This window comes from Amaranthus tricolor, chromosome 14 (genome assembly GCF_026212465.1).
Source record: "Amaranthus tricolor cultivar Red isolate AtriRed21 chromosome 14, ASM2621246v1, whole genome shotgun sequence".
NCBI lineage: Eukaryota > Viridiplantae > Streptophyta > Magnoliopsida > Caryophyllales > Amaranthaceae > Amaranthus > Amaranthus tricolor.
Window position 1 is genome coordinate 5,689,430 of NC_080060.1, and position 23,934 is coordinate 5,713,363.

The following is a 23,934-nucleotide window of genomic DNA, read 5'->3' on the forward strand; positions in this document are numbered from 1 at the left end:
ATTAAGATTTACCCAAAGCTTGAATTTTGACTTTTTTTATTCAAATTTTCTATTTTAGGCTATGTAAGGATTCTACAACTCCGTTTAATTCATTTAATTGCATAATCAAATCTTTAAGGAGTTTATCGATTTTGGGCTGAATTTGGGTCCAATACTATGTAAATTTGTACTCTACATTCTTAATACTGCTTCTGCTTTCATATGGGAAATTATATGCAAATGCTTGTGTATGGGCTTCGAGTTCTCCTTGCGGATTGATTGCAATGATAAGATCTTAGTAAATAACAGTTATTTATGAAATCCTTATTTGGTAGGTAGTGATATTGTGTTATTTTAATTTTTTTTTTTTGATTTTGTTTATTTTAATATTATTCTTTTTATCTTTTTGTGGTGATTTACAAATGAAAGTATTGATTAGAAATTTTTAAATTACTATTCCTTTGTTAAGCTGAAAATTAAAAAAAAAATAAAAACGCATTATCAATTAAAATTCCCAAAATAAGATTTGAAACTAAAAAGTTCATCTTCAAAAGGAAAGTGCCATAGAAATAGTGATACAAGGGTAAGCTTATCTTGAGATGATTATCTAATTGCTCCACGAAAAGGAGATTAGTTTGATTTAAAATATTTACGCAATCCCTAAAATTATTTTATATAGTCCTAAATAATTAACCGATAGTTAGTTCCTCTTCTAATGACTCTCATCTAATTATAATTTTTCTCAATTATTTAACGGCATTTTAAACTTTTATCTTTATTTACTCTTAAGAGATCGTATTTTAATGAAATTACTCTCATCTAATTATAAAGCGCACACATTTACGGTGAAACCGTCTCATACAAAAATTTATGTCTTTTTTTAATACAGTAGTTCAAGATTATAAAGATTAAGTTACAAATCTACAAAATATTTTTAAAGAAGAGGACCAAATAAAAATTAAACCCAAAATCTTTTTTAGTATTTAATTTCCAACAGAAAAAACTCGTTTCTCATTGCATAATCTATGTACTACAAGTTTGCATGTCAAAACACTACTATAACACTCAACACTAATCTCAATCTTTATATGAGATGTAATGTCATCAAATATGTCATAAAAATCAAATTGAAACCACAAATATAGTCACCCTTGAATATGCACAAATATAATTTTCTTCATTCAAAAAATAATAGTCACCCTTAAATATGCACAAATATAATTTTCTTCATTCAAAAAATATATAATTAACTAACTTTTAATATATATTATTGTAGTTGTCATTGTAGACGTCATAAGTTTTATAGAAAAACCGCCTCTAATATACTCGTACCATTAATAGAAAAATAAAAAAGATTTCAGATCCAGACCCAAATTCAGACCCATCAAAAAGTACTCAGGAAAACAATAGCCGGAAACTTGAAAAGAAACAAGATTAAAAGGTTCCAAGAATAAAGTCCCTGATGTTATAATAACGCAACCCCTTGATTCTGGAGCAGTGCCATGGTTCAAGTTACAAATGAATCTGTTTTTTTTTTACAGGAAAAAATAAAAAAGAGCAAAAAAAAAAGCCGGATTAATCGGCTAACTTCACCCACAGCATTGCTTAGACCAAAAACGAAAAAACGAACCCGAAGCTCGACCGATAACATCAAGGGCACTTTACTTGCCAAGCGAAACTCCACTCCGTTTTGAGTAGTTGCAAAGAGGTTCAAAGCGGAGATGTACGACTGGACGAACCAGGTCCCAGCATAGCCAGCAGGCATAACCATGTAAGTGGATTAGTCGTACATGATGCGGCGAGACATACTCTAGGAAAGTAGTTCTTCATTACCTTAAACTATATTTGCACATCGGGAAAATACTAGAGTTTGATCAATCAATTTCTCCCTCCTCGACATCCGGTGCAGAATCTGGAGGATTATGTGGGGCCTCAACTTCGTCTTCGTCTTCATCGTCGTTTTTCATGTATAAACCAAGTTGTTCCAAGGGATTGCTGTTTCCTCGAAATCTGAAACTACCCATACCGCCATTTTGAGAGTTATTTGGGCTTGTAGTAAAAGTCGTCAGATTATCAGCAGGAGTGCTACTGAGCAGCTCAAGATCCGCCATGAACCGACAATTCTCGTTAATATCAACTGTTTTCTCCATCTGTATGATCGAAAATTGATCAAGTTATTCAACCAAAATGTTCGATCAAAACTTCCATTATTTTTTATGCTTTTTTCACACTTGTCATGCTATAATGCACGTAAAGTATTTTCTTCTCGAGTTCAGGCAAAACAATATAATTTTTCGGGTTCGAGTCTAGCAGGCTTTTAACAGCTGCACTTAAATTTTCTCAAGTTACCAGATTATGAAATTATATGTATTTATAGCGGGTTGGGTCTGATCAGTCAAATGGAAAATACTGGGATTATAGTGCAATATTATAGGGACAATCAGATTTTCGAGTCAGCTCTCGTCAAATTATTCGCAATTCGGTTTTCAATAGACGTAGACAGTGGACACAAACAAGTTGTACGTGAACAGTCTGGAATTAATTAGGTCAAAGTATGGTTTGAGCTCAGTTTGTCTGTTGATGAGCCAAGTTGAATATAAAACAAGAAAAACTCAAACTTAGCAATTGGCTTGTAAGGCCATGACCATTTCAAATGAAGACAACTTTACATATTTTATTAGATTATCACACATCCTCTAGGTAAGGCTTAAATTCTCAATTAAAAGACATAAAAGATTTTCCAAACACGATTTGCCTAAGCCAAATGTTTGCTTTTATTGTAGGAACAACTTCATCGAGCGAAGCTTAAATTCAACTCTAACTCGAAGTATTTTTATCAAGCCAAGTTCAGTTAGTATTTTTGAGCTCAATGCAAGTTTGAGTTTGGTTTGAGTTCAAGTTTGTGTTTGAAATCAGTAAAATATACTGAAACCTATGTTACCCGGACTCTTCATTTTGCTTCACGTACCCGTGTCCGATCCTTGATGTCGGATATTGATATGTCACTTAGACAATTCCTTTTAGGCGTAAAATTGAATATTTAGACGTATCTGACACTTGGACACGTACCAGTATCCAACATCAGTACCTGAGTTCATGTAACATAGACTAAAACCAAGTCTAGCCATGATAAAGTCTGGCTTAGCTCAGCTCAGCTCGTAGCTACTCCTAGTGTTCAAATGAGCCAATTTTTGACACTTAACTGCAGGAAATAAGGTAAAAGACAAGCAACTTCTGGAAATACTTCAAAAAGATTGATGTAGGACGCAAAGACCCTAATGAATTTAATTTCTTAAATCCACACCAGAGAGACCAAAATTTGACCTAATAGAAAACACCCAGAAAAGTCTTTACCAAATCTAACACAAGGGCATTACAATTAGATACTCATACTCCCAAAGTTCATATACTTTACTTTCCTTGTTGGGAACTGGGAAAGTTCTCAAATGTTAAGGCATATATAATTTTGGCTTAACCCCATTAAACGACATCCTTACCCTTATTACAATAAAATACCCCTCAACTAACATAACCCAATTAGCCTACTAATATCAAGGGTATTTTAAAGAACTTTCTCTGCTTGTTTTGCATGCAAAGTTAAAGTGACACATCTAGAGGAAGAATATGCCAGAGGAAAGGAATGAGCATGAAGCATCTAATAGGCTTGAACCTGCATATTCATCACTAACGTGTTGGTTGCATAAGACATAGAAAAAAATACTATGTGCTCATTTTACCTGCTGCAGTGCAAGACGTGCAGCCTCCCTCTCCAACTCCCTTTTCCTTTTGGCTTCAGCGGCAGCTTCAGCTGCAGCTTTCCTTTGTGCCTCTTCTGCAGCCTTGGCTTCTGCTTGTAGTCTAGCCTTTTCTGATTGAAAGGAATAAAAGAGTTACACATCATATGCACAACTGTCTAATAAGCACAGCATAGCTAGACCTAAACATTTAGACATAAATTTCATGAAAATAAAACCTTCTCGTTGCCTTCTCTCAAGCTCTTCCCTTTCCAGCCTTAATTTTTCTGGATCTCGTGTTTCAACCTGGACAAAGTAGCATATTAAATTTGACCACATGAGGTTGAACTATGAAAAGAGCCGAGGCAAAGCATTCACTGCACCTTTTCAAGAGTCTTTTCCTGAGCTTTGAGAATTGTATCAGCAAATCGGCTCCGCAATAAAGCAGCACGGTATAGCTTATCTGGGGAGACTTGCTTCTCAGATGGAGCACTCTCCCCTAAAACGTTACAGCTCAAGGGGTAAGACAGCAACCCAAACTAACAGCACACTCTTCTTATCATGATTTATTTTCATGCTTACCATCTTTATGGCCATCCACCTCAATTAATAGAGGCTTAGTCAGAGAACTTTGATCAACTTGGCTCAAGCTACTTCGAGACGCTGCCACATAGCATCATGACTTCAGAATAAGACAAAAAATAAACATGACAAAGACATGAATCTGAAGAACTAACTAAAGCATAAAGACCAACTGCTGATAGTACCATTTAATTCATAAACTTGTATTTTCTCTGTATTTTTAGTGGCGACATTTCTCCCTAGATAGAGAGACCCTTATGAAAGAAACAACTAACTAACAAAATAGGAAGCTAGTACATGATAAAAGTTCTGAAAATGCAATAATTGAAGTAACTCACTATTTCTGCCAACTTCCTGGCCAAGGTCATTATGTACCTGGTCCACGTTTGGTTTGCCATCCAAAGTTGACTATCAATGACAAAAATAACTATGAGTACAGAAAAGCATGAACTGAAGCATTATCATTCTACAAATATATTTTGTTGTTTTGTATGAATGTTCGCTTTGTGAAACAAACATACTTCACTTGTTAAAGATACAAGTTTAAGGACAAGGAGTCCCTTAAAAAAATAAAGCATACTAGCATTCCATTACCCCCAACGCCATTAACTGGCTCCCACTTATGCGAAGTTTGGAGGGGTCAATTGTACGTGAAGCCATCCTTTGTTAAAACAATAAAATTGTTTCAAATTGACCCTTGATAGAAAAAAATCATCTGCTAACAGCATACTTCACTTTCAATGTTATGTTTCCACCAATTAAAATGAATTTTACCTGCAACTTGTTTGCTGGAGGCAAAGCTCTTGCACCTTCAGATTCACTACTAGAACTGCCAGACTCTGAATCTGAAAAGAAAAAGAAGCAAAGGCGTTAACATGGGTAAGTACAACAAACAATATAAACCCAAAAGGCTAATGTGGCGCAGAGGTGGGTGAGGTTTCTATGTTAAGACACCTTGAGCAAACAAGAACGAAATTGCTCAAAACAAGAAAGATCAACAGAATGAAAATATAATAGCAACTGCAAATATACCTTGCACCGTAAATATATCAAGTGCACTTCTTATATTTGAAGTTGCACGTGATGTTTGCTACCAAGGGTCAATCGGAAACAATCCCTTTGTAAGTGTTATCACCTTGTAAGTGACCCTTGGTGGCAAACTCCACCTAGGGTGGAAGCCACTTTGCATTATTGGTAATGAACTGATGGTGATAATTAATATATCAGATCCCAAGCAAGCTTGTGCAAAGGATAATCATGATAGTACTGTGATTCATGTATATACTCCCACCCTTTCAATTTTCTTTTGGGGGCAATGAGGCTTTTTAAAAAAATTGAACCTGGTTCAGTGGTTTGTTCATAAAAAACATAATAAGTATGCGAGAAATAACCCAATTCTCCGATTAAAACTGAAGAGCTTTCGTATTTGAGAGGCTGAATCTCTTATAGACCACATTGACATAACCTCAAAAGGATCCCGTGTGGGCCATTAGATGTCACAAACTCCCCACTTAGGTATGTTCTCTTTAGTAAAAATTTGCTGAAATAAACTTACTAACAGAACTGAACTTAATTTCCTTAACTAGTGAACTTATTTTATAAATTCCTGTTGTTTTTCTTCTTTACATTACTGAATTTTTACTAAATATTGTTGTTTTAAAGTGATAAAAACCAGGCCTTACAAAAATGAAGTTTTACTGTAGCTTTATAAATCCATACCAAAATGATGTGAACAACCAGATTAGAAAAATCACCCACTTTAGCAGAAAATCCCAATTAGCCAATAGAATTTACAATTTTCACCAAAAAGATAAGTATGAATATCTTAGGGAGCGATCAAACATATTATCATTATATGATATTTAATGATGTCACGCATTCTCTCATGTAGTATTACTTAAGTTAAAGCTAACTCTGACTATAAATACTCGATCATAGATTCATAGTAGGAAAAAAGATGGACTTTGTACTTGGAAAAACAACATAAGCAAAAACTGGAACATTCATTTCCGATCAAATTAATGAGAAAAATGTAAACATTAATTTATATCTCTTAATACCCCACCATTTGTTCTTATTGTAATTATAAGCAATGGCAATTCCGGAACATGGAAGAATTATGTATCTTTTTTTGTCAAAAAAAAACAAAAAAAATTCAAATATAATTTAAGTTGTTGAATTTATCTTACTTCCCAATAGTCCTAAGCACATTCACCCACAAAAACTATCACTACATCAGATGGAATATTGTTGTAATATTGCAACTCCAACCTTCCACTAAAAGGCCCTAAAACTTAAAGAGTACTCTACATCCCAACATACCATCTCTACTACCATAACCATCTTGTTCATATGGTCCTCTTTCATCGAGCATCCTTTTTACAAATGAGGTGTTATGATGAATTACTAAAGGAATTTAAGTCAATTTTAAAATGCATCTTTACAAAATGAGATTTGGCAATATGCTTAACATAGTGATTGTGCAAATTGAGCCAAGGTACTTGAAACACATTTACTCGAACATAATTTATAACCCTTTACTATGATCCTTCGTATCATAACAACATTACAAAGATTACATCTTACTTTGAGTTGCTTTAAACCAACGTCTACTCCACATCTCTAGCTTAGCATCACATTTACACATCTCTAGCTTAGCATTACATTTACACATCTCTAGGTTTGTCTACTAGTATGATGTTATGCGAGAACAACATGCATCATGAACATCTCCCTATATATGTCTAGTTATCACATCTAGACATGTCAACAATAAGTATGCATTCAAAGCAAAACCTTGATATGTAGACCAATTATGATTGAAAATTTTAAAGTTACTCCTCCACATGTCCTAACATTGACTTGTGCTTCCTTATACATAACTTAAACTATACTAATGTTAGTCATTCAGGAAAAACTCTTAGATGTCAATATTTGATTCTGTATCCTTGTATTTTATGCTTGTGCTAATTTGACAAGCATCTGAATGACTAAACATTCACCTAATATACCTTACAGTTGAGGTAGCTTCTTCAATCATTTGTTTTAGTCAAGAAGTAATTGACTTGCGTGGTATGTGCTCTACTTCTATAGGTCACAAAATGGTTTTTACACTTTCTATAGTGTTAAGAACTTCAAACATAAGCTTGTGCAAAATCCAAAACAGCCTCTTCTTCTTTCCATAGTTCTTATAGCATATTTAAAGCCTCCATGACCACTTTGAAATCCACTTTGTGGCTACCAAGATGACCATTGAAATCACCGTCAATAAACAATTTCGAGATTCTTCGCATCAAATCATTGAAGTATCTAGCTCCTTCCAAAAATTTTCTTTAAGAGCTTTGCTCCCAGTGAAGGTTTATACATACTAGTGATATTTCCACAAAACAAACTTCCCTGTCATAATTCTATCCTTTATTCTACACACTTATTCAGATCAATGGCACCATTCATCCATCATGATACCAACTTCGTTTCTCTTCATATCTTGTCTTAAATGTCAAATTTGCATATCTTTTGCTATCCAACTTTTTACTAATCTAGTTTGTCTCCTAAACACAAGAATTGTTAAATCTTATGTTTTTCATAACCTCAATCAACTACAAATGCTTACACGAGAGAACTCCAATATCCAACTATTAGCTTGCATCTAATTCTTTTCTTTGGTCTATTATTCCTAAAACCTAGTAATCTTTGCTTATTTGACACCATGTTCTCTTTTGGGCGATGACCTAATAACCTTTGCATATTTAGCACTACACCTAGAGGTGAAGAATAAAATTCACGTTCATATGACACAACATTGAGGTGATGTGGCGCAGTGATTATAGGCAATGACTTAAAGATTCCCGTACATAGTTATCACCACATTCGAGTTTTATTAAGTACAACGATAGGCTAAGTAAGGAACACCCTCGCGTCAATTTAAATTTGATTCACTAATCAAAAGAAATCTTGGGAGGAACTAGGTCATATGGTGCAAAGCATACCATCAACTAAGAAGTATATTTGAGAGATTTAAATGGGCACATAGGGATAAGTCGGAGTGGCTACAAAAGTAGTCATGGAGGTTTTGGCTAAACTAGGAATGCAGAAGGAGAGTTCATTTTAGATTTTACATTTTTACATGATTTGTTAGTTGCTAACATTGCAGAGTGTGTGGCCACCCAACAAAAACTTCTTATTCTAGAATCTAGATGTTCGCTTACAAGAATGAACGAAGAAAAAGAATGCCAAAAAGAAATAAAATGCAAATTAAATAGAGCAAGCAACAAGCATCATTAAATTTTCAGAAGAGTTCCATTCAAACACATTGAAAAAGGAAGTCTCACTACATTAAAATTTACAACGTATTATAATAAAAAAGCTTTGAACCTAAAAGGAGTTTCAAAAGTAACCTAAATTAGTCCTCTTCCGAGATTACATATTGAAGACACGTAAAAATGATGTGTAACAAAAAAGATCCCAGACTAAGAGTTAGTTGAGGTTGGTGCCAGGGAATATATCAGTTGTTACATATCAGCACATTACAACTTCAGATTCTAAATATATCATATCATTTTACAACATTCAAACACAACCAATACAAAACAGTTGCATTAGCTATTATAACAAAAACAATCCATTACCAAAACAAGCACTACTTACATGTTACATCTCATGTCTTAAACTTTTAATCAAATCTATTTTATTGTTGAAGTCCTTGAAGGAGAGGCAACAATAGAGAAAAAAAGAGAATACAGAATGTTTGCACAACACATTGTTCTAATACTAGCCTTTAAAAATCAAGATGGCCATGGCCTGCCTTGGCCCCTTAATAACATTTCCCCTCTCAATTACATCTAAAACCAGAAAACTAGGTGAAAGATTTCAAAATATAGTCATTATTCTAAAAAGTGGCATTGAAAATGATGTGGGCTGGCCTACCTTGGCGCCTTAATTGCTTCATACCTAGTCCAGTTCCAGGTTTAAAAAACAGAGGAAAAATTAAAATGTAGATACATGTTGTTCAAAGTCAACGATGCTGGATCAAGATGAATAAAAAGCAGATATATCAATATAGCAATACAAAATAATCTGTCAGAGAGTATAGTTATCCCATCTGATGAATACAATGCACTAACAAGCAAAATTTTATATGACCACTTCTTTGATATACTAGAGTAGAAAAGTGTAGGTAAGGAAATGTAGAAACTTGATAATTGATAGAATTGTACTTTCATGCATTACCAATAACATAATATGAACTGCCTATTAAATGAAACGGGTGCTGAAATTTTGAATAAAGGACCAACCACTAGATGATGAGCCGGAGTCACTGCTGGAACTGCTAGGACTACCACCTCTATTGCTTTTATTGACTGTATCCTTATCTATCTCTACTGGAGGGAAACTTGAAATGGGATGGTCATTACCCCCAATATCTACATCTTCATCAACTGCATCATTGCCTGATAAGTACATCATCCAAACAACACCAAAATAGGAAGTTAGACAGTTATATGGATGGATCCCTTCTATAGGAGTGATCTATCCTTCTACATGGATGAAGAACAACCTTTTGCAGCTTGAATTGATGAATTGCTAAACCCCGACTCATTGTTTAGCTGTAATTAATATAAAATCATGTAAGAAGCCATAAAAATATCAATACTCAAATGTTCACAAGTCAAAAACAAACCTCCATTTCACATGGCTCGGCCTTTGTTTGGTTCTTCTTTTTCTCCAACAAGAAGTCATCTAACAACTTTCTAAGCTTAAATAAGACATCATCACCAAGAGTAAAAATATCAATTTCAATTTCCTCCTCACCATTTTCCCCAGCACCAGAACTGCTTTCTTTCAAAAACTCGATTATACAGTCTGGCAATTCACTAAGCAAAGCCTCCAATTCAGTGCTCAGTTTATGCTTCTCACTGTCTGTCATTACCCTCTTAATAGGTTCTGACTTCACTGTATGTCCCACAACAGGGGCAACCTTCTTTTTCTTGGAAGGAGGAATATGATTGGCGACTGTCACCGGTTCGTTTCGTACAGGAGGTTGCACCGGTGAAGGCAATACTTGAAAATCTGTACTTGTTGACATTTTCTTCTGAATCACTTTCCACCTCTGTTCAAAATGTTTACTTAAAGTTTGAGCCATAAAATGAACATCATTTCCAGGGGGATTGTATGTCATTGCATTTGAAAAGGTAAGCCTGACATCTGCAGCAAATCCCAATGGACTAGTGTATTCCCCTCTACTTAACTTGCTTTTTACAGTACTCAAATCCATGGGATGCTTGATTACAGTAAAATAATCAGGAATATTCAACTTGACAACATCAACTGGTTCATTAAAAACCCAAGAATACTGATGTTCCATCAACCAATTCAAGAGGGTTTCACATCGTTTCATCAGCATTGGGTTTGAAGCATTAACCGAAGCAACTTGCTTCTTAGTATCGATCTGCCCAGGCAATTTCTTATTCATACGAGCCCCATTACGCCCTGCAGACCCAGGAGGCTGTTTCTTCCCTTTCACAGGATGTACAGGTGGTGGTCTTGGAGTATTCTCAAGTGGAGGCCTCTTCTGCCCATCACTGCAACTACGAATATCACTTGCTGGTGATAAAACAACAGCACTCGTGCTAAACGACAAGACTTTCCTCTGTAAAAGCTGTACATCTTCAAGCTCCCTCTTTAACCTAATCATTAAATCCTTCCTTTCCGACCTGGACATCTTAGAAAATGAATGAACTTGCATTGGAAACCCAAACTGATCATGGTTATCCCCATTTAAACTGATACATTTCCTCTTGGGAGAACAAGAATCCTCAGAGATAGTCATCTCAGTGTCAACACGTCCTGAGCTCCCAAACCCCTCAGATTCCGCAGTTAGTTCAACAGCATGACGATAATCAGAAACAAGACCCCTATGATTTCCCATGGAAAAACTTCTAGATTTTCCTATCATTTTGTGAGAAAAATTCTTGGATTCCTTTTGTCCAGTGTAAGCTGTTGGAACAACCGGTGCCATAGAAGAAACCCCAAGTATTAGCACATCTCAACGACGCCTCCAAATGAGTAAAATCCTGACTTAGAAACCCCCAATTAAGTTGCAACCCAACAAGAAAAAACACAAATTTCAATTCTTTCGTCAATTAGGGTTTATGATAAAATGAAATGCAGCGTCTCGTCTGTTATGGAGAAGTGTAATTATCGATCAACAAACCATCAAAACAGGGAAAAGGAACGAAACCTGAAAATCAAATTGACGAGTTCAATTCGACAATAACCATCAAAAATTATCAATAACCCAACATAGCTGACAAATAATTAATATCAAAATAGCAAAGGGGAAAATAAAAGGTCACGAATTAAAGAGTTTTAAAGTGTTTTTGAGGTGAAATTGAAAGAAAAACTAGAAAAACAAAGAAAAATTGTTACCTTTTGCATGAAACGAAGAACATCAATTTGATCAAAGAATGCGAAAGTAAACGAACCCGATAACAATAATCAACAACGAGAACCAGAACAGTAACAAGAACAAAAACAAAATTAAAAGGAAAATGAGTGAGGATGAAGAGAGAATTAGGGCAGAAAATGGTAAAGAACACCAGATCAAACGAGGAGGAGAAAGAAGACGAAGAGCAGCGCACACAAATCAGAATGAAAATAGAGAAAGGGAGGAAACGCTCGGCGGAGGTCGCAACTTCATGATTTTAATAAGGAGGGAAATTTTTTTGTTTAACCATAAGTAAGTCGACTCGAGATGATGGGAGACTTAGGTAAAAATGGAGTTGAGTTTTTTTTTACTATATTGTTTTTATTTTTATTTTTAATTGTTTTTTTTTTTTTTATTTTATCCATATGCATTCTATTTATATTTATCTTATTTTTAAAGGTCATGTTTGTGTGTGATGACTATGAGATACAGGCTTGTAGAGTTAACTTCAGCCGCACTCGGTCTCATCAATTGCAGAAATTTATCTTATTCTTTCTCGAGACGGGGAATTCTTTGGTCGCGATCTCCTTTATAGATATGAGTTGTTGCCGTTCTTTCCTCTTCAAACCCTGGCCATAATTTTCTATAGGCGGGATACACTGGATACGATAATAATGAGGACGACTATTGATTTTGTAAGATAATTCATTTTCATGTTTTCATGTGTTGACGGTCTTATTGGTTGCAAATTCTTCTAATAAGGATATTATATATATATATATATATATATATATATATATATATATATATATATATATATATATATATATATATATATATACTAGTGCAATACACGAAGTTATTAGTATAAAAGTACATATAAATATAAATTTTAAATAGAGATATAATATATGTTAGCAGTATAAAATTATATAATATTTCTTATAAAATTGATAGAGGATTTTAGAAAATATAGTGCTTCAAATGAAAAAACTTGTTAATATAATCATTAATTAAAGTTTTCATACTTTTTAAGGCGAATATGAGTAATCTTCTAATGTTATCATAAATCATAATGATTATTTGTCATTCTCAAAATAATTTTTTTTTTGTTTTCTAGTGAAATATTTTAGAATTAAAATTTTAATAAAGAAATTTTATTAATTAGCAAATACTACAACATAAAAAAAATATATGTTCTAAGAAACTTTAATTAGAAATTTATGTGGATTTTAATTTAAAAAAGATAATATTCCAAAAAAATTTAAAAGAACATATCTTATTGTGATGTACTGCTCATATACTAAGAAATAAGTTAATGTTAACTTTGATAAGAATTATTTCATATGGCAAATTAGTACTATAATGTTATTTTACAGTCTTTTTATAATAATATATTATATGATATGATTTTTTTAATCTATTTTCATACTCTAGTCACAGTTATTATAAATGGAATACAATTATTATTAACTATTGAAAAATTGGAATCTATTTTTTTTCATGTGAATAAATAAATAAATAAAGAAAATATGAAATAATACAAATTTGAGAATTTGTGTTCCTTAAATATAATGCCCAGATAATCAAGAATTTCTACCATGTAAAAAGTTGATATACTAGGTTTAGTGCTATGCACTAGCACGGTAAATGTTATGTTTTGACTAGTAATATGCCAAAAATGTCAAGCGATCTGAACGTAAGAAAGGTTATATTGACAAAAAGCTCATGCTTTGCTGTTGCCTGTTGCGATGAGTTATCCCACATCGATAAATTAAAAATGGTATGCACGCTTTATAAGCTATTAGAGACCTTCTTCCTATTACCATATGGTTTTGGGATGGTATATATCTCCTTAGGTAACTAAGCGTGCATACCATTTTCAATTTATCGATGTGGATAATTCATCCCAACATTTGCTTAGGTAACTAAAAATTCACTGTATGACACATCTCGACTAATCAACCTATTTTATCGCGTTGTGCATGAGTTTATGTTTTGCTTAGCTAACCAAAAAATCACTGTAGAACACGTCTTGACCAATCAACACATTTTATCGCGTCGTGCATGCTTCGTGCCATGCCAAACTAGATTTTTGTTTCTCAAAATTTTTTAATGAATATTTAATTTGAATTTTTTTTGGATAAATGTAAACAATTCAATATAATTTACATTTATTTTGAATTTTAATAAATATGAATATTGAAAGTTGAATTTCATATATTTGTATTAAAAAAATATGTATTTTATTCAATTAAATGCATAAGTTCACTTTTATTGAAATTAGTTATATAAATGAAAACCTCTAAAAAGAATAATATAAATAAAAATATCCAATCTTCCAACTTTATTTTCGTTCATTTTATAACTAAATCAATAAGCTAATGACTTTAAAATTCACCTAATTTAGTACTTCACTTTAAATAAAAAAATTACTATGCTATTGAATATAATTATAAATATCACGTTATTATGAAATTTGCGCTAAACAAATTGGTATTATATACTTTTACTAATAGCGAACAAAAAGAAGACAATATTATAACATTTGAAAAGACAAAAAAAGAAAAATCACATGTTGTTCGTTGTTGATAACGAACTAACTAATGTTATGTTTTTGTTATTTCAAACGTTATAACTTTATATTCATTTTGTTCGTTATTAGTAACAACGAATAAATACATGACCTCACATTTGGCATGAAAACGTTTATTTTGAAAATTAAAATTTCTCGCAACTTATTTCGAGAGTTTTTAAAATAAGTTTTTTTTTTCAAATTTTCGAATCATCTCGGGTCTCTTTTCCATTATTTCCTTCATGTGATCCTTATAAATTTACAAATAATTAATGACGTTGAATTTTTAGGCTTAAAAAATAGATATAAGTGAAGATCAGCCATTGACAATAATGACGAAGTGGAGGGTTTAGAAAATTAGTAGGGATAGGAAAGGGGTCTTGCGGTGTGAGGAGGGAAGGGCTGTAGAAGGTCGTCAATCCCAAGGGAGGAGAAGTGGGTGGCTAGTGGTGGTGAAGGCGGCTAGATTGAGGTGTTGGAAGGAGAAGGGTTGGGAAATCAGGTTTTCTTTCTTTTCTTTTTTTTTTCTTTATTTTAAAATCAATTATTCCGTTTTTTTTATCTTCCACATGACCATAACGGATAGTTTCAAAAGTTCTTCCACTTTAGAATACTTTCTATTTTTAGAAAGATTTTATCCCACTTTTACCCCTTAAAACCCTCATTTTCTTTTAATGTATCCCTTTTATTTTATTTATAATTATTTTATCTCTCATACTTTCAATACAATCATTACTTCACACTACCTACTATTTAATTAAAATAATACCCACTACAACCTCATACTTCCAATACAATCATTACTTCACACTACTATTTAATTAAAATAATAACCAGTACAACCCAAAGATTTTATCTTCCTTAATATGTGTGAAAAATCCAAAGTGAAAGATCAAAAAAGAACGGAGGGAGGGAGTAACTTGTTATAACAGGTTTACAAGTAAAAGGGTTAATTGAGAGCTAATTGCTACTCCCTCCTATTCTACCCATTAGTCATACTTATTTTTTGTCACTATTCACTTATTACTCTTAATTTGTATTATATTCTTAATCTATAAGTTAAAAGATAGTCACGTGGGATCTTGTTTGATTCGTCTCAATACAAGGATTATTAATATCAACTTTTTTTAAGTTTTATTTAAGAACAATTAAAAATATTAAGTACTAAAATGTTGCCTCAGCAAGTGTGAAAACTAAATCGAACTAATGGGTTGAATAGGAGGTAGTATAAAATGTTGGATTAACTCAAAGGAAAAATTATTCATGTTGGATTGGTGAAAGGTTAGATTATTCACAAAAACTTAGATGAGACCGTTAATTTGGGTCGACCTAATTTGCGCGTGTAACAACATTTTAATTTTCTGGCCATTTATAAATTTTGAACTTAAAGGTATCAATTTTGAAAATTAATACCTTTAAGATCAAAATTGAAAAATGTCCAGAAAATGAAAAAATGCCCAGGTTGTTACAAGTGAGAATTGGAACGTTCCAAATTGACGATTTCATTCTGAGGCCATCTATGCCAAGAACAGCTGTAGATTATTAATATAAATATTTTTTTAGCAAGTCTTGTATGAGACCATCTCACCGTGAGACGGACCCATACAAAAAGCTCAAAGTTAAACTTACATAACAGTTACTTAAATAAAAATATTTTTTTTCTTTCAATTTTCAGAAATTAATAATTAAATCAGTTCATATTAAACAGTCTCGTGAAACGACATTAGTAATAAAAACTGTCTTTTTTTTCTTCTTTTTTTCGAAAATTGTAAAAAGTGTAGTAAGCCCGTATCGTGTTTGGAAAACAGCCCATCAATTAATTTCAGCCCTTATATAGAGCCCATTATCGGAAACAGTATTTTGCTCTTCGCTTCATTATATTGTTCCCAGAAACCCTAAACCCTAAATCATCCCCATTTTCCCACCTCCATTGTTGGCTGCCGTGGGATAGTAAGAGAGAGAAGGATGAGGACGTACTTGCTATTCGAATCCTCATCTGGTTATGGTCTGTTTAACGCTGAAGGAATTGATGAAATTGGGCAAAATACTGAAGCTGTTCGTAACTCCATTACTGACATTGAACGTTTCGGTAAAGTTGTAAAGCTTGCTGCTTTTCAACCCTTTGAGTCTGCTCTTGATGCTCTTAATCAATGCAATGCTGTTTCTGAAGGTCTATTTCTCTTCCTTTTTCGTTTCTTTTTTCATTTTTTTTAATTTTGTTTATTTGATTGTATTTCCCTGTCTACAGACAAATTGTTGAGTTTGCATGTCATTAGAAAATACTATGAATTATTGTTTCTGTATTAATTTTGATTCGGTTCGCTATCTTCTAGAAGTTCATGTTGATTTTATGATTAGGTTTTTAATCGATGCTTTATTTGCAAGGTTTTAGACCGCACATGGCGGCTAAATTAATATACTTCTATATTAGTCTAGATACCTTTTTCTTTAGTTTGATTGCTCGTATTTAGGCCTCAAATTTCAAAATTTTTTTAAAAATAATTAGGGCTTTATATTATTGTGTATTTTTGTCTGTCCTCGTTTATGTGTTTATAGGTGATTCAATGATCATATTTTGAGTTTTCAACTCTATACTTGGTTAAAATGCTATGCTAAATGGTTAATACTGAGCTTGTACCGATAGATGTTCCAAAATACGGGAAGCATTTTTTCTCTGACTAATATTATGTAATAAGTGTTTGATATTGATTAACTTGTTTTGTTGTGGAGGAAACTTATGATAATGAAATTGTTGTACTGTATATGCATATGTACAGGTATCATGACTGATGAATTGAGAAACTTCTTGGAGCTTAGTTTCCAAAATTCAAAGGCCAAAGAGTTTTTTGTTGGAGTAGCAGACCCTAAACTTGGAGCTAGTATTTCTGAAGGGACTAAGATTGTGTGCAGAAGTAATGAATTTATTCAGGAACTTCTTCGTGGTGTGCGCTTTCATTTTGAGAGGTTCATCAAGGATCTTAAGGTTGTGATTTTTGTATTCTCCTTCATTATATTATTCTCTCTTTTGCTGGTTTTCATTTTACATTTTCCATATAGCCTGGGGATTTGGAGAAAGCTCAATTGGGTCTAGGACACAGCTACAGCAGGGCGAAAGTGAAATTCAATGTTAATCGAGTCGACAACATGGTCATACAAGCAATATTTATCCTTGACACTCTCGACAAAGACATAAACTCATTTTCGATGAGAGTCAGGTTACACTCTTTTTCTTCTTTTTTCTTGTGTTGGGATTAGTTAAAGTTTATTTCATGAACATTTAGTCAACACTCCTTTTTCTTAAATGCAGGGAGTGGTATTCATGGCACTTCCCTGAGCTAGTTAAGATTGTAAATGATAACTATCTCTATGCCAAACTTGCAAAATTCATTGAGAACAAGTCGGAGTTGTCGGAGGAGAAAATTCCTGACTTGACTGAAGTTGTTGGTGATGAAGATAAAGCAAAGGAGATTGTTGAAGCTGCTAAAGCATCTATGGGTACCTTTCTCGCAGTTTATTTTACTTTGTGAATCACAAAATGATTTTTTTAAGCACAGTTTACCCATGTTACACTATATTTTCCAGGCCAAGATTTGTCCCCAGTTGACTTGATTAATGTTAAGATGTTTGCTCAAAGAGTTATGGATCTTGCTGAATATAGGAAGAAGCTTTATGATTACTTGGTTACAAAAATGAATGACATTGCACCAAACTTGACCTCTTTAATTGGTGAGATTGTCGGAGCCAGACTAATTTCTCATGCTGGCAGTCTGACAAATCTGGCAAAGTGCCCATCTTCTACACTCCAAATCCTGGGCGCTGAGAAAGCACTCTTTAGGTAATATATGATGCTTTTTTGTAGTTTTTCACTCTAGTTTAGTGAGGAAGTTTTTTCAAAGAAACTGATTGCAATTGTGTAGTAATTATTTCATACGTTGATTGGCTTGAAGAGAAAGACATTTCGTAGAAGAAATGATTGTCTCGTTTAACACCTATGTTCTCAGGGCCTTGAAAACACGAGGAAACACCCCAAAGTATGGTTTGATATTCCATTCATCTTTTATTGGCCGGGCATCTTCCAAGAACAAAGGTCGTATGGCACGCTACCTTGCAAACAAGTGCTCCATTGCCTCTCGTATTGACTGTTTTTCAGGTTTGTTCTTGCTCAATATGTTGCTTCCTTGTAGGTTTTCATTCGATTTTTAGAATGAACAAATGGTTTATCTTTTGTTTCTTTGTCACAGAAAAGGGTTCTACTGTTTTTGGTGAGAAGCTACGTGAACAAGTAGAGGAGCGCCTTGACTTCTATGACAAGGGAGTTGCACCTCGCAAAAATATTGATGTCATGAAAGACGCAATCGAAGTTGCCCAAAAAATAGGTGAGACCGTAGTTTTGTTTGTTGTTTGATTTCAAATACATTATCGGAGACTCCTGAGGTTGATGATTATGTCTTGACTATAGACTCTCTACTCTTGCATAAACGATCAACAACCATGTAGAGGATGTCTCCTGCGGTTGATGACTATGTCTAACATAATCTATCAACCGTTTTGATGTCATTCATACGGTATTACAATCAATATCTTTCTGTTCAAACTACTTACTTTGAATGTTTTATTAGATGATGAAATGGACGTAGATAATCAGCCGGATTCTGCAGTGAAAAAGAGCAAGAAAAAGAAATCCAAGGATGATGTTTCTGCCACAAACGGCAACGCATCAGAAGACGTGAAATTCGAGAAGAAGAAAAAGAAAGAAAAGAAGAAACATCAAGAAGCCGAACAAGAGCAAGAAACAGTAGAAGAACCCATCGATGCCAAGTCCGAGAAGAAAAAGAAGAAAGAGAAGCGCAGATTAGAACAAGAACAAGCTGATGTAGAAAAAGGTGCAAAGGAAGATGGAACTATCAAAAAGAAGAAAAAGAGCAAAGACGAAGACGAGGATATATCAGCCGTTAGCGAGGGAAAGAAGAAGAAGAAGAAGAAATCAAAAGAATGAAGTGAATTAAGATCCAAATTCTGTTGTGGCCTGTGTTTGCCAAATTTTGATTTGCTGCTTTATGTCAAGTTTGCAGCTGTGTTAAGTTTCTTATATTCATGGTTTTATTCTATTTTAGGTTTCCATCTTATGTTTGTTTTTATTATGTAGTGTAGTTTATGATTTAGACACAAAACAAGATATGGATTAATAGTACTGCCATAGGCCAAGTTTCTATAAACTGTTTCAGCTGTGAATTCTTTTCAGCAATTTTTAGTTAAATGAATTTTGTGACCACTCTATTACATTTGGGGATATTTCGAATGCCCATTTCTCCTTCTCCTTGTCCATTCTATTTGGGGCACAGTTATAATTTGCAAACTATCATACTCTCTTTGAATCTGTCTTGCACAGGATACCGAGTTGCTGACTTTGATTACATTTAAATTTGGATCGTATATGATGTAGTGGTTTGAGCGGTTTTTAATGGTTTGTTTAAGTAAAACCATTAGGATTTTGCTAATAGGGCGCACTAGGGCATTTGTTTGTAAGGATAAAATTAATTTTATACAGTAAATTTTATATATATATATATATATATATATATATATATATATATATATATATATATATATATTTTATACTTTTAGTTATATATATTAATTAAATGGATATTTCATGATATACCACTGAGTTTCTTCGAAATTCACCATATACCACACGAATTTTTCTAATTCACCATATACCATTGGGTTTACGTCCGTTAGCATAGAATACCATCAATGACAACTGTCGTCAGTGTGCCGTTTGTGGTAAATTACCAGTATGCCTTTACGCATTCAATAGGCGCCATTGTTAGGCATGACTTCCCCAAACACAACGTATTTCTTCAAAAAACTGATCCTCCATCTTTCTTCTTCTCCATTTAAGAAACTTTATATTCGTCTATATTGATCTAAAACCCTTAAAATCCATCAAAAATCCTTAAAATTCTTAAAATCGATTTAGAATCCAAACACTTGTGGTCGTGACTGAATTTCGCACAAAGTTCGCTAATTCAGTGTATTAAGCATACGCAAGGTACCTTTTCTTATCCATTTGCATTTCGAGTTCTGATTTTGTTTTTTTTTGCAAAATTGAGTTAGGGTTAGGGTTAAATGTGATAAGTTGCATGCGATTTTGAATTATGCTAAAGTGATGTGTTTTTGTTTTTTATGCAATTTATAATTTGGATTGTGATGTAATGTTTTGTTGGTAAATGTTGTTGTTAGGATGAGTACATTGTGGTTGTTAGTTCGTGCTCCAGGGGTACTTTTGATGTGAGGGTGGATGATACTGATAAGACCAATTTGATGGAGTTAATTGAGTATATGTTTGAGGATTCAGTGAAACAAAATGTATATCTCCCTAAATACTTCACCCTGTTTGTCACTAAACCTAGAACAAATCGTAAGTTAGAGTTAGTTGATGATGGGGCAATGTTAAAAATGTGGGAGTGGAATGAAGGGAATAATGAAATTGAAGTGTTTATAGAAGAGACAGAAACACCATCCCTTGTGTTTCAGTCTGCAGAAGCTAGTTGGGCAAAAACTTTGAAGAACAGGGCTGGAAATATTAGGCTAATGGAGGAAGAGAATAGAAGGATGACAAAAAGGAAGCAGAAGCTGAGGAGCAGCTTTTGACCCAACAGGCATATACTATGGCTATAGTCTGTAGAGGTCCCTGTTTTGAATGTTGATGATGATGAAATTGAATATGTAAGAGTGTTTGCTACCCCAACAGCAGATGAGGTTTTTCTAGGAGATTCACAACCTCAACCCTCACAACTTCAACCCTCACAACCTCAACCCTCACAACCTCAACCCTCACAGTGAACCCAAAGAAGAAAATACCCCCTGCACAGTCAACCCAACAACAGCCTAGCCAACCAACCCAGCCCAAAGAACACCAGGCTTAAACCCAAAGAGTGGAGGGTGCCTAGAAGCACTGCTGTTAAGTTTGGCCTTAATGTTGGCAAGAAAACTGCAGCAGGGAGACATATCAATACTAGGGGCAAGAAAACCCAAAGAGTGGTTGAAGAAATTGATGTTGAGTTTGATGCTTGGCCTCCTAATGATAGTGAAGATGGTGATTATGAAGCTTTTGATGTTGAGGCTGATTCAGGATATGGAGTTGGACAGTGAGGATGAGTACATTGTGAGAGAAGAAGATGATCGTGATAATATACATGAGAGGACCTTTGAGGATTACTTAGATGGGTCTCATGTGTTAGACAAAATGTACAAAAATGATAAATCTGGTCTCAATTACCATTTGGATCCATTGTGCTTGAGGAGTGGTTGATATTTGAAACCAAAACACAGTTTCTAGATGTAATCAGAGATTACTGCATACAAGAGGGCTTCTCTGTTTCAGTTGAACATGTTGACAGTAAGAGGTACATAGCAAGGTGTTTGATGAGGGATTGCACTCGGAGGATTCATACTTCAGTTCTGAGGGACAAAGTTAGTTGGGCCATAAAGAAGCTAGAAGGAGAGCATGCAACTTGTGGGAGGCTGGAAGAGAATCTTTTGGTCTTTTTAGCAGTGACATGCACATGCAGCTTCCTCTTCACAACAAGGCAACACTAGGGGGAAGAGAAGGCTACTACTTAGCATTGTTTAGTGTGATTTTTTTGGTGAACATTGTTTATTGTCAAGTTGTTTTTAAACAAAATGTTAACTACTTGGTTTGTATAACACTTCTTTTGTTTATCATAATTCCAACGGGTATATTTTAAAAAAATGGTATTTGACGCAAATTAAAAAAGTAAATGGTATATGGTGAATTATTAATTTACCACAAACGGCACACTAACGGCAGTTATCATTGATGGTATTCTATGCTAACGGACGAAAACTCAATGGTATATGGTGAATTAGAAAATTTCGTATGGTATATGGTGAATTTCGAAGAAACTCAGTGGTATATCATTAAATATCCGTTAATTAAATTACTTTGAGTATACAGTTTTGGATTTGTCACCAAATTTCATGTTAGAATATATTATAATAATCTATCTTTTAATTTGTTTTCGTAATTATTTTTTAAATATATTATTATTCTTGTTAACGAACGTCTTTTTTGTGTTTGTTGGCTTTTGGTATAGCATTATTTGATTAGAAAAATAATTTTAGCTTTCTAATATTGGTTAGTTATCTTTAGAATAACTGAAATTAGGGTTTTTTATCAGGTTTTAAACTAGAATTTGAATATCTTGATATTCAATTTATTAATTTTTGTTTCTATTTTTGTTTTTATATTTTATATTTTTATTTTTATGTTTTATAGTAAAAGACTCATAAAATTCAAAATCCTTAACTAAATATTTCAAAAACCTAGAGGATTATTTAAGAATTCTTCAGGGTAATCAAAGTTTTTATTCACATGATTACCATAAGTTATGAAAAATTAGTGCAGAGTGAACCATTATACTAAAATAATATTAAATCTATGTTATTTTTATCATTTACCAAACTAACTTTATTTCCCACCTTAAATACTAGCCAACTATCACGCGTAACTTCTATAATACCTCTTTTTAGATTTGTTAAACCCGCAAAAATTCTCTCACATGTTTTTTCTCATTCACCAATGGAAAATTAGTCTTTTTGAACCTTAATTTCTAACAACATTACAATTCATTTATTAGGTTTTGTTAATTTAGACAATTTTTCCTTGTATTAATTGCAAACAATGATAATTCAACAACTGAAGCTATGGACCAAGTACTTTAACTACAAAGGGAAATTTTAAATAATATTTTGAATATGAAAATTTAAACAAATTACAAAAGTGATTAATTTTAAGGAGAATGATATATACAATTGTATAAGAAAAAATCTAGAAGAAAAAATCTAGATGATCTTTAATGTAATTTTTTTTATATTTGCTTTGAAAATATAAGATATTCTATTATATTTAATTATTTTTATTGTATTTTTCTTGGAAATTTAAAATAATTACATAAAACATTAATTATTTAGAATAACTTAAAAAACTAAAAAAAATAATAATAATGTGAATTTGATAATTTTTATGTATCATCCTTAGCGTTGTAAATATCATTACCCTAATTTTAATAACCAAAATTAAAATCGTGCCAATTATATTGAAATTGTTGTTTTTTAGTTTGCTTGAATTTGAGATCTTTGAGAGGACATATCTAAGCATGAAATGTATTACACCAAGTATTATAGAGATTGTCTCACCATGAACGAGCTTAACCAATTTCTTTAATTAATCATTTTAAGATTGTATGTAATCAATAACTCTAAAACTATAAAAGGTAAACACTTTTAGTAATGTAAGTAATCACACTTATTCGTAATAACTTTAAAATAATAAAAATGTACATCAAATCGGTATAATAAATATAATTATACAAGAGAACAAACATAAATTTTTGTATGAAACGGTTTCACCGTAAGACATGCCACATGCCTAGGTTAAATAGCCCGATAATAAAAAGTTTTAGCTTACAGGGTTCTTATTTTGAGATCGTTTCACCGTAAGACGATCTCATACAAGACGGGTTGGAGAACAAAAGGTACTCAACCTGAAACGGATCGGACCCGAAAATATAACCCGTATCTTTAACAGGCTCGGAGCCCAAAACAAAACA

General features: G+C 33.1%; 2 protein-coding genes across 2 annotated transcripts; one reads left to right on the forward strand and one right to left on the reverse strand.

Annotated features, from left to right (window-relative positions):
- Positions 1–1,156: 1,156 nt before the first annotated feature.
- On the reverse strand, positions 1,157–12,046 carry LOC130799975 (transcription factor GTE10-like). Its single transcript, XM_057663287.1, has 11 exons — positions 11,724–12,046; positions 9,976–11,535; positions 9,853–9,901; positions 9,590–9,745; positions 5,070–5,140; positions 4,634–4,703; positions 4,296–4,376; positions 4,097–4,212; positions 3,953–4,019; positions 3,717–3,847; positions 1,157–2,129 (listed from the first exon to the last, which is right to left on the reverse strand). Exons 2-11 carry the CDS (start codon positions 11,311–11,313, stop codon positions 1,854–1,856), a joined length of 2,355 nt encoding a protein of 784 aa, XP_057519270.1. The 5' UTR covers positions 11,314–11,535; positions 11,724–12,046; the 3' UTR covers positions 1,157–1,853.
- Positions 12,047–16,163: 4,117 nt separating this feature from the next.
- On the forward strand, positions 16,164–19,568 carry LOC130799976 (nucleolar protein 56-like). The gene is made up of 8 exons (XM_057663288.1): positions 16,164–16,466; positions 17,074–17,279; positions 17,354–17,511; positions 17,604–17,791; positions 17,879–18,131; positions 18,298–18,446; positions 18,538–18,672; positions 18,916–19,568. The coding sequence occupies exons 1-8, from the start codon at positions 16,262–16,264 to the stop codon at positions 19,290–19,292; spliced, it is 1,671 nt and encodes a 556-aa protein (XP_057519271.1). The 5' UTR covers positions 16,164–16,261; the 3' UTR covers positions 19,293–19,568.
- The last annotated feature ends 4,366 nt before the right edge of the window (positions 19,569–23,934 follow it).